The sequence below is a fragment of the Mycteria americana genome, chromosome 10 (genome assembly GCF_035582795.1).
Source record: "Mycteria americana isolate JAX WOST 10 ecotype Jacksonville Zoo and Gardens chromosome 10, USCA_MyAme_1.0, whole genome shotgun sequence".
In the NCBI taxonomy this organism is placed as follows: Eukaryota; Metazoa; Chordata; class Aves; order Ciconiiformes; family Ciconiidae; genus Mycteria; species Mycteria americana.
The window spans coordinates 16,190,651-16,204,289 of NC_134374.1; the positions used below are offsets into that span (position 1 = coordinate 16,190,651).

The 13,639-nt window shown below is 47.1% G+C and overlaps 2 protein-coding genes across 3 annotated transcripts in view; one reads left to right on the forward strand and one right to left on the reverse strand.

Annotated features, from left to right (window-relative positions):
• Positions 1-3,302, forward strand: part of PLS3 (plastin 3) — a 54,122-nt gene extending 50,820 nt beyond the window's left edge. For both annotated transcript variants that reach the window (XM_075513011.1, XM_075513012.1), the window contains exons 14-16: positions 288-411; positions 1,012-1,136; positions 1,950-3,302. In XM_075513011.1, the coding sequence (XP_075369126.1) occupies positions 288-411; positions 1,012-1,136; positions 1,950-2,082 (382 nt within the window). In that variant the 3' untranslated portion in view covers positions 2,083-3,302. The remainder of the gene's footprint in view (positions 1-287; positions 412-1,011; positions 1,137-1,949) is intronic.
• A 7,063-nt stretch (positions 3,303-10,365) lies between these two features.
• Positions 10,366-11,652, reverse strand: LOC142415026 (uncharacterized). Its single transcript, XM_075512966.1, has one exon. It carries the CDS (start codon positions 11,650-11,652, stop codon positions 10,366-10,368), a length of 1,287 nt encoding a protein of 428 aa, XP_075369081.1.
• Between the last annotated feature and the right edge of the window lie 1,987 nt (positions 11,653-13,639).

Below are 13,639 nucleotides of genomic sequence, written 5' to 3' on the forward strand. Positions count from 1 at the left end.
CCAGGCAATTTTGTGGTCTCATATTAAAGGACTTGACAGGCTAGAAAGACTAAATGCTTTAACAGAAATCACACTTCAGTACTTCAGTTAAGATAGATGATTCTTCCTTTTTGCTAAAGGAGTTTAAAACAAACAAACAAACAAACAAACCAAAACAAAAAAATCAGAGCTGAGACTATGTGAAAACTTTCCAAGCTGTTATGGGCTTACGTTGCATCCTGGCTGCATGCTCACCAGGGCTTTACCCAGGCTCTGTGCCTAATCTTGTTCTCTCTGCTGGTTCTCAGGTACACGCTGAATGTCCTCGAAGACCTGGGTGACGGTCAGAAAGCTAATGATGACATTATAGTCAGCTGGGTAAACCAGACCCTGAAAGAAGCTGGCAAGTCCACCTCCATCCAGAACTTCAAGGTGCAGGTTCCCCCCTTGCATCCAAAAGGAGAGGGGTGCCCAAAAAGTATTTCCTTGGCTGGAGGAACAGCAGGGACATCTTAGAAAGGGATTTAAACAGGACAGGATTCAGACTGTGCTGGGAACAACGTGGCTTCAAGCTACCAGAGAGGAGACTTTAGGACTGCCCACGGTGGGGAATAGTGGTGGGGCAGGAGAGTTTACTGGGTGGCAGAGGAGGGGAGGGTGGTCAGGCTTTGAGGCAGAGGTGGAGGCTGAGATGCTGGCAAGCACAGGGGCTGGAGCTGGCGAACATTTGTAGGTGAGTGTTGTCCCTTTGGGTCTGGCCAGCGGGGCAGACCTGCTGCCTGCGCATCAGTTACTGCTTTGTATTTTCAGAGCACTTGCAGTAAATTGGAGTAATGTTCTTGTACTATTACCAAAGGAGAAGCAGCAGTTTGGTTTTCCCTGTGGTCCAGCTGGGAATAATCACACTGCTGCTTTGAAATGGCTTGTTTAAAGCTTGTTTTGTTGCACATTGCAGAGCAGCTCAATTGAGGTGAGAAGTATGCTTTAAGGATTAGGCTTTCATCTTTACTTGTCTGTCCCTGTGTTCTCTAGGACAAGACTATCAGCACGAGCTTGGCGGTTGTGGATTTAATTGATGCCATACAGCCCGGTTGTATCAACTATGACCTTGTAAAGACTGGTCATCTATCGGAAGATGACAAACAAAATAATGCTAAGTAAGTTTGCTATCTCAAAAGCTGTTTTGCACTGAAAGAGTGCTCCTTCTATGCAGTGGCCTTAAGCTGCAAATGTTTTTACCACAGTTTATTACCGTGGTTTTTAGTCTCCTTTAACACTGTACCTTTTAGACAGGCAGCACTTCTTGAAATCTAATTGCTGTCCTTGCCTGTAACGCTGGAGGGAGTAGTTGGCTGGACTCTCTTGCTTGTTGAGTGAAATGCAGAACAGCCCAAGCAGTTCTTAGCAATGATAGTCTGTTTCTCACCTGTTTGTTCAGGCATATGAAGTGCTCAGGGTTTTGAAATTGAACCCTTGTATGTCTCATGTCTTGCTGAATCATCATAGGCTGTCAAGTTTAAAGTATGCCTATTGAAACATGCCTTTGAAATGTGTGTTCTGTGACTGTTCTGCAGTGGCAGAATGACAGCAGTTTCTTGCAGGTAATAGTCTCGCTTCATTATTCCTAAAGAGCAATCAGAAAGGGAAATGTAGATGTTAGCTGATTAACCCTTGGTTATACATGCTACTTATTATCCCTAACAAATATTAATTACAATTTTTTAAACTGTTGGTAAAGTGGACTTGACATTCAAAGGTCAATTTGCGCATTAAAGACACTTTCTTCTACTGTGGAAAAGGAATATAGCAAAAGATCAAAAAAACATTTATAAACAAACAGATGTGGTGTGATTGGACTGTTGCACATCTTGAATCTTAGTAAAGAGGATAATAGGTGAAATTGTGTTGGATAACTTGTCATTTATTGGTAGCAGTCTGTGCTGACCTACTCATCTTTCCCTGGTGAATAGGTATGCTGTGTCCATGGCAAGAAGAATTGGTGCCAGAGTTTATGCTCTTCCAGAAGATCTTGTGGAGGTGAAACCGAAGATGGTCATGACTGTGTTTGCCTGCTTGATGGGCAGAGGAATGAAGCGAGTATAAAAGGGTTGATCCATGTAAAGAAAAAAAACCAAAACACAACAAAAACCCAACCTGCCACCCTGGGTGCATGAGTAGCAGATCAGCTGTGACCACGTTGAAATGCTGTTGGCCTAGGAACTGTTGAAGTTCAAAGGACTTTGTTTTGCTTTGCAAGACAAACTCTTATCAAAATTCTCAGGGAGAGGAGTTTTAACCAACAGATGTGCTCTTTTCCCAAAGGAAAGTTAACTTATCAAGAGCTTACAGAAATGCATTCATAAGACATGCACCTTTGCAATACTGCTCTGGAGCTGTTTTCACCCCATTATTTCTCAGATACTTGGTGCGTGGTTTGTTTTGTTTTTTGTTTTTTTTTTTTTTTTTTTTTTTTTTTTTACCCCTGAGGGCTATAAGGTGGTTGGTATGAGTTGTAATGGAAACAAATTTAATTTCTATCTGCAATCCAGTTTAATTTCTATCATAGAGCCCAAGCATATTCTAGGTTTGACTACTTCCTTAACTTTGCAAATAAAGCTACAGTACAAGTTGGGACCTGCAGGCCAGCTCGCAATGCTAAATGAGAAATGTGTAATTAGGAAGACAGATCTTCCTCTGGTATTCTCTGTACATGGTGCTTTTTTATACATCTAACTATTTTGATTACTTTACAAATAAAGCATAGCAGTTTTTTCTCTTGCTGCTTATAAAAAAGGTTGTTCTGTTATTTTGTTTTGGTTTTTTTTTTAAGGTTATACTATACATGAGAATACCACCATCCTTGGACCTCTCACAGTAACTTATGATATCATGTTGCTGATGGCACGGTTACACCTGAGAATGGAAGTGAATGCATTTTTGTATGCATCTTGGTTCAGTTCTGTGCACCTAGAAAATAATTTTTACAAAAATCTGCATGAAAAGTATAACTTTTTTATTTAAAATGCTGTTGGATATAAAACCATACTACATTCTGGGGAGATTTTGTGCAGGGAAGAGGCAAATGTTATAAACAGCAGGGTTCAATAAACTGAACAGCAAATGTGCTGGAACATAAAACTATTTTTACAGATAAAAGGAAGCGTTGTCGCCAAAGAAGGAAGATGCTGTATCCATAGGATTAAATATTATCTTGCTTTGGCAAGCTGTTTGCTATATTTTGAGATCGTATTGCTATTCCAAGCTATTCAAAGTGATGTAATATGGTGGCAAAGCATTAGTTGAAATAAAAACATTTAAGTACACGCTTCTCTCATTCTTTACACTGACCCATCATGGCAGCCTGCCCTCAGTTGCTTTTAGCTTTGCTTTGGTTGATCTTTTTGTTTTGCACCAGCTCCATTGATCTGTAAGATACCCTAGAATCAGGGTGTGTTGAGGAGCTCTTGTTTTTTAAAATGGGCACTGGCAGTGCAGTTCTTCTCAACCTGTGTTTTAGCAAGGCTTTGCCTTTATGGTAGCTTCTCTAAAACCTTGCTCTTGAAGTCTTGCTGTGTGCCCAAAGAGGATGTCTGTGGGTGTAGGGGAAGAGCCCTGTTAGGGCAAAACCCAGAAGGAGGAAGAAAAGTTGTTCCCTGTGTCAGGGATGTGCTATCCGGGCTTGTTTCCAGAAACCACAGGTCTGGGGGTGTAGTGGCAGCTGACACAAGTCTGGCATGATTTGGGTGCTATGGTGGGAGAACAACTTGTGTGAGACTAGTATCATGCAAACAAAATTCTGTGACCTTAACTACATAAACCTGGTCTAGGCTGTCCCCCTCCTGACCTGTCTGGAATGATTTTTTTTTTTTTTTCCCAGGGGTGAAAACAGGTACGTGTGTTTTGTGCAAGAGGCGATGTTGCAGCTTGTCTGCAATGGAATGGGGCTGAGTTTGTGGATTAACCCAGACTACAGGCTGGTGCCCGGGCTTCTCTTGGGGCATCATCTTGGGTAAACAACGTGGCACAGCTGTGGGCTTATGCCACTTTAAAACTCCCACAAGCCAAATACTTGGAGGAGTGTGGGAACGCAACTACCAAATTTGTCATTCCCTATCCCATGCTCCAAACCATCCTATAAGTGTGAAGGAGCTCTGTTCCAATGCTATTTTGTCAGTGTTCCTGAACCATGCACATGGTCGTGTTCTCACTTTTCTTTTTAAAGCAAGGAGGTGGGGAAAAGCAACAACAACAAAAAACACCAAAAAATCAAGCCCCTCTTACTGTGACCTTGTCTTCCATGAGAGACTGCTGCACAAGCAGATCCTGCTGGAAAGTGATTTCTGTTGGAGCAGATATTACATAGATCACCTGGAGCCCACAGTAAGAATCGCATGGCTTCCCTTTGTTCACCTTTTCGGATTTTTCGGGTGAATCGTATTAGCAAGATTATTTGGGACCTGCAAGGCTCTGCCTTGGCAGCGCAGTGGGGTGATGTGGGTGTCCGCGTGTGCTGGCTGAGTCCCCCGTGGCGCGGGTGATGCCCTGCGAGCACGCAGGTCGTGCAGTAGAAGCACCCGCCCCACGAGAGCGTTTTTTCGCGGCCAGATGCGCGGGGCAGGGGCCGGCCGTGAGCGGGTCTCCACGGAGGGACGGCAGAGACAAGCCTGGGGCTGCGCTGCGGGGCAGGGGCCGGCGGTGAACGTTTTTCCAACGGAGGGACGGCAGAGACAAGGCTGGGGCTGCGCTGCCATCCAGGGGCAGGCGCTCCGTACTGCAGCCAGCTGCGCCCGCGGGGCCCCGGCAGGGAGCGGGGCCCCCGGGGCGTGGGGTGGCCTGCTCAGGGTCGGGAGGCCGGCCAGGAGAGCGTGGGGGCTGTTTGCAGCGTGGAGGTCGGGGAATCACGAATGCCTGAAAACGTGGAGGGCCGTGATGCTTTGGGAATCGCACGTTTGGGACAGGAGAGTGTGGAGGTGCAGCTTCTTGGAGAAACTTTTGGTTTTAGCACTTGAAAGATCAGCTATTTATCTATGTTCTTGCTTGGTTTCAAAACGGTGGTCAGAGTGAGATGCCACGTCCTTCTCAGCCCCCCTTCTCTGGTCAGAAATGTTCCTGTGCCCCTCCTGCAGCTGGTGCTTCTGGGCTGCAATGCCACGTGCCATCTTTCCTCATCTTTAATGCCCAGATGCAAACCTGCTATTAGGTGCTGGTCCTTCAAAGTGTGCTGAGAGGTTGGTGCTGCTGGGAGCACAGCAGGGAACGGTCCATTAAAAGCAGAGGAGGAAAGCAGCTGCTGCTTCTGTATCAGTATGCCTCACGTGGGCTTCAGAGATGAAAGTTTGTATGAGGGTTAGTTGAGTGATAGGCACTTAATTTTTCTATGTGTAGGAGATGAAAACAGGGTAGGTAAAAGGAAGGAATTTGGCAGGGAGCTGGAGAGGGGCTGGTGCACCTGAGAGGAGACATGCAGGAGTCCTGCTTGCTGCAGGGGTCAGGGTATGGGATGCGATGGCACTGGCTGGGAGCGCTCACTGCTCAGAGGGCGCCGGGAGTGCCAGCAAACCCTCTCAGTGGTTTATTGCACAAAGCCTCACATACAGCCAGCTGGGAACTTTCCGCTGGTACAATTTTTTCATAAGAAAATATGTAAACAAAGCTTCCCACAGGAAATCGCATATGTTTTCACTGAAGATGGAGCGATATACCGTAAGTAGAGTCACATCCATCCTGCTGAAACAGTGATTTATAGCACTGGCTGGAGGTTTGGTGTAATAATTAAGGTCAAAATTCTTAGACCTTGGAAGTGACCACGTGCATCTGCCCTTTCTTGCCTCTTCTGCCTCCTGGTACCAGGTTAAAGAGGGAAAAATGGGTACTCTGACAATTACTGAATGGGAAAGCGTCTCCTCCTTGTGCTGGATGTATTTGAGAAATGGGCTAACTCAAAGAAAAGCTTTGGGTCAAAGCAAAGCAGAGATCTCTCAGTGAAGGTCCAGTGCAGGGCAAGCAGGATAAACCCCAGTGCTTTCTCAAAAGAAAGCCCCTGGCAAGCAAGCTTGCAAAACAGTTTCTGTTTTGTCAAACACTCCTAAAAGTTTCCGACATGAGCCAGAGGTGTAAGCTTTAGCACATTTCTTTGTTCCTGCAGGTCTTTTTGCTCTTTCATATTCGATTGTTTGTTTTTATTTATTCAATTACTTGGCTTTGTTTATTCAATTACATGCTTTTGTTTCCAAGGTTTTTTACCAGTGTCAGCTTTCTTCATGCTGTTTTTTTTTTTTTAAAACTGTCGAACTTGCTGCTGCCTCCATGAGTGCATGCTGTCCTTAATATCAAGGATCTCCTTCAAATGTCTTTCCAAGCCCAGACTGCATCTTCAGGGCCTGTATTTTTTGATGGAAGTCTTTCTTGTATTCCTTGCAAACTTCATTTTTTGTGGATAAAAATTGTAGCCACATGCTCTTTCCCAGCGTGCTGCGTACAACTTGTTAAGTATTTCTATCACTGCTTCATCATAGCATAGAAGAAGCAATTTAGTTGCACTCCTGTTCAGCATTTAACGAGGTGGTGGCGTAAAAGTGGAAGGAATATTTTCTGCAAGCAACTAGAGGAGACAAGGCTCTCCTTCATATAAACTTTTCACCAATTTATATTTTTCAATGGAAAAAATCTAACTTTGTAAGGTCTTTAAAAAATTGCTGAGGTGGATTTTGCTTGCTTGTTTTTTACTTCTGCCTTTTTCTATTGCAGATTGATAGCAGAGAGGAATGCAAAAGCAAGAAACAAACTGGAGATTTTTTGTGAAGCTGAGGAAAGTGAGGATGGTGCTGAATGCACAAAATGGTGAAACAGCACAAACAAAATGTAAAGCAAAAATGTATTGACCATTGAATACTTTGGACAAATCTAATCACAAATCTGATAACCAGGAAGACGCAGTGTGTGTGGTTTTGTTGTGCAGCCCCAGTTTGTCCCTTCACTGGTGCAACAGCAAAGGTTGATCTTACTCTGCACTCCACAGCAGGTTTCCCTTGTCAAAATGTGCTGGTTTGTGTGTTTTCAGCACTAAGCAAAGGTTTATTTCTCTCTTACCTCTTATCAGCTTGGGATAATTCCTCTAAGAACATGGATAAATGTGGCGTGTCTGCCACACATTCTGTTGCTTCCTTCTGTGAGTGCTTAGTAAACATCGGGCATGTCTTGTGGCAAGTGTTTATACAGTGATAATTGCTGAAAATTTAGTAATCTCTGCAATGTTATCTAGGTGTTCTTGCTTTTAGAAGTCAGGTGAGAAATAATCATTGAAAGCATCTCAGAGAAAAAGCCGAAGAGCTGTAAGGAACAACGTTCCTTAGATGTGGCTGTGCTGCCACCAGCCCCCATGGCCGATGGCAAGGTCAGAGCAAGGGAGGCAGCCGTGGTCAGCGGAGGCTCTGCTCACCGTGGCTTTAGGAATTACTAAATTCCTGAAGTCTCCCAAAGGTGGAAAACAAAGAGACACTGTGAGGCACAAATGCTGTCTGTGCAGATCATGTCTTCTGTGCACCGGCAGCCAAAGCCAAGGGAAGACCATGCTAGTTCTGCAGGACAGGTCTCCGCAGGCAGACTTACTCACTCTACCTGTGGCACAGTTTAATCTCTGCAGCAAATCCAGATCTGCCAAGTGCAAATAGCCAGCATTGACTGCATCTGGTGCCTGAAGGACGAGATTTGCCATCGCCGTTACTGTGAGTACCAGACACCTTGGTTGAGTACTGGCAAATGGTGCTGCTGGTTCTGGAGGTTGTGGGGCTGCTCCTGAGACCTGGCATGGGGAAGTGCTTCCTGCAGAGCAGAGGGATTTCCCCCTGCAAGGGGCTCCGTGCCAGGCAGGGGTTTAGCCCAGCGAGGTGTGCTATCTGGCCAGAAACATGTTGCAAGTCAATAATCTCGCAAAGGAAAAAGCATCCAAAAATACTTAATATTTCGGGATGTGACTACATCAGTGGACAACGGAAGAACTACGGATGTCATCTATCTGGACTTACTGTAAGGCCTTTGACATGGTCCCCCACAACATCCTTCTCTCTAAATTGGAGAGATAGGGATTTAATGGATGGACTGTTTGGTGGATGAGGAATTGGTTGGATGGTCTCATCCAGAGGGTAGTGGTCAATGGCTCAATGTCCAGATGGAGATCAGTGACAAGTGGTGTCCCTCAGGAGTCTGTATTGGGACCAGTACTGTTTAATATCTTCATAGTGGGATTGAGTGCACCCTCAGCAAGTTTTCAGATGACACCAAGCTGAGTGGTGTGGTTGACACGCCTGAGGGATGGAATGCCATTGAGAGGGACCTGGACAAGCGGGAGAAGTGGGCCTGTGTGAACCTCATGAGGTTCAACAAGGCCAAGTGCAAGGTCCTGCACCTGGGTCAGGGCAACCCCCTGTATCAATACAGGCTGGGGGATGAAGGGATTGAGAGCAGCTCTGTGGAGAAGGACTTGGGGGTACCAGTGGATGAAAAGCTGGACATGACCTGGCAATGTGTGCTCACAGCCCGGAAGGCCAGCCATATCCTGGGCTGCATAACAAGAATCGTGGCCAGTAGGTCGAGGGAGGTGATTCTCCCCCTCTACTCCGCTCTCATGAGACCCCACCTGGAGTACTGTGTTCAGCTCTGGAGCCCTCAGCACAGGAAAGACATGAACCTGTTGGAGTGGGTCCAGAGGAGGGCCACGAAGATGACCAGAGGGATGGAACACCTCTCCTATGAAGAAAGGCTGAGAGAGTTGGGGTTGTTCAGCCTGGAGAAGAGAAGGCTCTGGGGAGATCTTATAGCAGCCTTCCAGTACCTGAAGGGGGTCTACAAGAAAGCTGGAGAGGGACTTTTTACAAGGGCATGTAGTGATAGGACAAGGGGTAATGGCTTTAAACTGAAAGAGGGTAGATTTAGATGAGATATAAAGAAGAAATTTTTTACAATGAGGGTGGTGAAACACTGGAACAGGTTGCCCTGAGAGGTGGTAGATGCCCCATCCCTGGAAACATTCAAGGTCAGGCTGGACAGGGCTCTGAGCAACCTGATGTAGTTGAAGATGTCCCTGCTCATTGCAGGGGGGGGTGGACTAGATGAACTCTAAAAGTCCCTTTCAACCCAAACGATTCTATGATTCTATGATTCTGTACCAGCTTGAGGAAGGCTGTGCCTTTGAACCTATGCTGTTGAAGCTTGCATGACTTCTCTGCATTGGTGTGCCACCACAGGATGCTTATTTGCCAGTTTAACAGAACTGAGTGGGACGTTTGGAGCAGCTGTGCAGGGGATGGTGAGTGAGGAGCAGGGGGAAGGTGAGGATGGAGATGAGACTGTGATCAGTGTTTACCACTGAAGAGAAAGGGGTGTAGTTTAACCTTGGCTCTTATACTGTAAATTAAGTTCATCCCTGGCCATGTGGCTGGTCACGGCTCTGATGCAGCACATGGATGGCGCGAGAGCTTTCTAGTGGATCATCACATAGTCCACAGCAGGATTTGGGCTGTTTTTAATATACCCGCAGAAATGGAAAATTCCTTTTGGGAGGATGGAGAAGGCTAATCTGTGTGAAGGAGGAAAGAAAGGTGAATACTGCTGTGATGGAGGCATCATGATGACCCATCAGCGTCTCCCAGCAGCTGGAGGGAGGCAGCTCGGGGGTATGGCACTGGTGTGATGCCATGCCAGAGCTCGTCAACAAAATGCAGGGAGACACAACTTGTACAGACCAACCCTGAGACGAATGAGCTCTTTGCAGGGGTAAATGCAGAGCTACATTAGCTGAGGCTCAATACTGTGAGGAGCAGCTGAGCGATAAAATGCTTTACTTGGTGACATTTCTGGCCGCTCCTCCAACACTGTCTTATATTCTAACAGCAAAGCACCTTGTGTGCTAGCTGTGGGAAGGTATCACACATTCGCAGAGATGCTGATGGACTGAGCCTTTTCTAGGGACTCCAGATGTGCTGGAACACGTGCGATTTATTCCTACTTCAGCAGTACTCACAATATCCCCAGTGTGGGCTGAGCGCAGGAAGTCAGCCCTTCCCCGAGAGATCACACACGGCTGTGGTCAGTTGGGAAACGGGGAGGGCAGAGCCTGTGGTGGAGCCACGCTTCCCGGCCCCGCGTCACCCAGCACAAGCCCCAGCCCTAAACTTGCTAATGTGAGCTTCTCCTCTGCATGCGAACGTTTACATTAAATTTTTATATTAGCATTTCAGATTTGAGCATTGCCCATGAATGAAAGCATTTATTCCTATATAATAAAATCCCTCTATTTCCATATAAAACCCACCTGTAATGAAAACCATTGTTCACAAACAAATAGCACGAAAATAAATAAGTGGCCTCCACTTTATAATTTAAACATTGTCAAAATGTGGCCATGGAGGTGTCCCATCCCCTTGCAAAATACCATGCATGGCAGACAAGTGCCAGCAGGATGATCTTGCTGGGGAGAGCGGGGGGCCCAGGAGCCACACTGGTACCAGCCACCCTGCACTTGTCTTCGCTTGCCAGCTCAGGTGGCACTGTGCAGTCCATCAGGTCCCCTGGATGGGGGACATAGAGTGCCGTTGTGTTGTGAGGGCCCAGGAAGGCACAGTGCAGCCCTTGGATTGCTCCCCGGCGCGTTGCTGTCCACCGCCAGAACCAAAGCATCTTGCAGTCGCATTTCCAGGGGTTGTGGGATAAAAACACGTACTTCAGTTTTGGCAGTTCAGCGAACAAGCGGATGGGGAGGGAGCTGAGGTTGTTCTTGCTCAGGTGAAGGAAGTGCAGCTTGTTTAGGTACGAGAAAGCGGAGTCTGAGATCGAGGAGATCTGGTTGTTGTTCAGGTACAAGTTTCTCAAGTTCAGCAGATGTCTGAAGGTGCAGTCGACAGCAGTGATTCTGTTGGCTTCAAGGTGCATGGTCTTGAGCTGGATCAACCCATCGAAAAGCTGATTAGGCAAATCAGCGATGAAGTTGTGTCCTAAATTTAACATGCCCAATCTGAGAAGCTTTGTAAAAGCGCCATTTTGAATGATCCATATCCGATTCTTCCTGAGATTCAGATCGTACAAGGTTTCCAGGTCCTTCAGGGAATCTCTGCCAATGGCTTCTATGTGGTTGCCCTCCAGGGACAGCCTTGTGAGGCTGGAGAGGTTCCTAAAGGCTTGTGGGACATACCGCATGTTATTGGAGGCTAAATCAAGTCTTTCTAAAGAAGGCAGGTGTGAAAATAGAAGTGGGTGGATTTCGAAGATATTGCAGTGGGACAAATCCAGGCTGATAAGGTTTAATAGTCCTCTGAAAGTGTTTGCATGCAGGTAGGTGAGGCGTGAGTTCCTGCTGAGGTGCAGCTCTCGCAGCTTGCTGAGAGCATGGAAGGTCCCCGGGGACAGGAAAGTCAGATTGTTTCCATCTAGCCAGAGGCTGTGGAGGAAAGTCAGGTTTCTGAAGGTGTTGGTGGTGAGAATCCGCAAATAATTATTGGAGAGGTTTAGAGAGACGGTGGATGCTGCTATTTCTCCAGGGAGGGCTCTCAGTCCAGCTCTGTTGCAGTGGATAATCTCCTCAGGTGCACATTTGCACATGCTTGGGCATGAATCAGAGATATTCAGACTCAGTCCAGCATTTGCTGCACAAGTAAATATAAATATAACAAGAAAGAACATGACCAGCCACAAGTCAGCCACCGCATCTAATACCTGATGGATAGTAGAGAAGGAGGCAAGAAAAAGAGCATGTACCTTTTGGATAGGTGAACCATGAGCATTGCAGGATCGGCTGGGCTGTGCTTTTAAGTGCACAGTGAAAATAAATTAGCTGGTTCTTCCTGCTGCAGACCAATGGGGATCAAGTCTTTAGGCAGATAAAAGCAGATTAAGTGCCGCCCTGCTGTAAAGAGCATTACTGAGAGGCAGGGAGATTTCTCAGCCAAGCATCACGCTCTGACAGTGTTTTTTTCCCACCTCCTGCCCTTTGGAAACACCAGCAGGTAACAGACTTCCTTTGGGATCTGTATGGAAGAGGCTCCTGCTCCTGGGTTGATCACCGTTCTCAGGATCTGTTCGGCAGTTTGCTCAAAAAAACTGTTGGGGGGGGGGGGGGGGGCAGATTTTTATACTTTTCTCCAGTTGGGGCTTCAGCAAAGGCAGCTGAGAGTGGCTCTCCCATCCGGATGTGAGATGGGGGACTCTCGCCCTGGTGTGGCTGCACATGCTGGCAGATGCCCTGGGTTCAGGCCATGATCTGGATGCCAAGGAAAGTGGAGCTGTGACTGAGCCCTGAGGACAGCCCTGTCAATGGCTGTGACCCCTTTGCAGTAAAATGGGAGACTGCCAGGAGCTATGCAAGACTCACGCTCCCTGCCAGCCAGGAATGTGCAGGGGAGTGCTGTGTCCTGGTGGAACCTCTTCTTGGGATAAGCCCTGAGCCATCTAGGAGTGGTAAAAGATCATCCCTGTGGGCAAAACGCAGAGCACCCCAAGGGCATGCTGCCCTTCCCAGGGCGCTGCCTATTTCCAGCAGGTCTGAAGATGGCACTGAGCAGCTGGAGCTGGGCTTGGGTCCCTAAAAGCCCATGTCCTTGGGCCCCGCCCTGGTTTTCATCCTATATCCAGAGTGCAAAGGAAAAGTGCAGACCGGGGGTTGATTGATGCACCCGGCAGCCAGGGATCAGCAATCTGCATGCTGATTATTTTGCTTATGATGCCAAGAGGACTAGACCCGGGCCTTGCAGCTGATGTGTCAGCAGGGCAACCAGTGACGCAGTTGCTGCTCTTGCTTTTTTCTCACTCTTTTAAGTTTTGTTTTCCCCCTGACTTCTCTCTGCTGCACTTCTCATGTTTCTGATGTGTTTGAAGCACCTTCTCTCAGCCCCCTCCCTTTAGGTGCATTTCCCTGTTCTTAATTTCTTGGTCTGTCTCTGCTTTTTTTCTTTTTCATGTTTTACAGGTTTGGGTTTCCTTTCTCTCCCCTGGTCTGCCAGCCCTGTCCAGACAGTGGCTAAAACCCCAAATATATGATATGCCCAAAGGTAAGTGTGAATTGGACAAATTTGCAGATCCCTTGTTTTCTCGGCAGAAGCAGATTAGGTTTCCTGTGCTGTTAAATCACTGTGTTGGCTTCAGCTAGTTCTGTTTTCTTCTTCATTTTTTCAAGCAACAACCCCCCAAAGAACAGCTTCTCCCTGGAGGCTTGGCTGGGATGGCCACGTTGTGTAATGGAGACCATCTTCCAGCTGTAAACAACATCATTTATTTAGTTAGACAGGCTTTGCCGCAGCGTTACTAGGGGCCAAAAGCTGGTTTTCACCCTGAGAGCAGTGGTGACGGCACCTTGCCAAGGGGCTTGTCCTGGGAGCCCTGGAGGAAGGTGGAAACGTGCGCTGCTCACCCCATTCAGCTACTCATGTTTGGGGCCATGCCGAAGGTTTTGGTGGGTGAATCTTTGTTTTCTGTATTCCTGGCTCAGCTGGGACTGCTCCTTCAAGGATCTCACTTTGGAGGGGTGTCCTGCTGCTGGGATTTCCATGGCTTCTCTTACCTCCTGCTGCAGCACAGCTATGAATACCCATTGCTCCACGACTTTGCCTGTGCATCCCTGTGAAGGATACAGGTTTCTGCTGGTCTCTGTGCAGGATGAGTGAGCTGCTCTGTG

Excerpts from the sequence above, each read along its gene's own strand:
- LOC142415026 (XM_075512966.1), bottom strand. The coding sequence starts at position 11,652 with ATGTTCTTTCTTGTTATATTTATATTTACTTGTGCAGCAAATGCTGGA.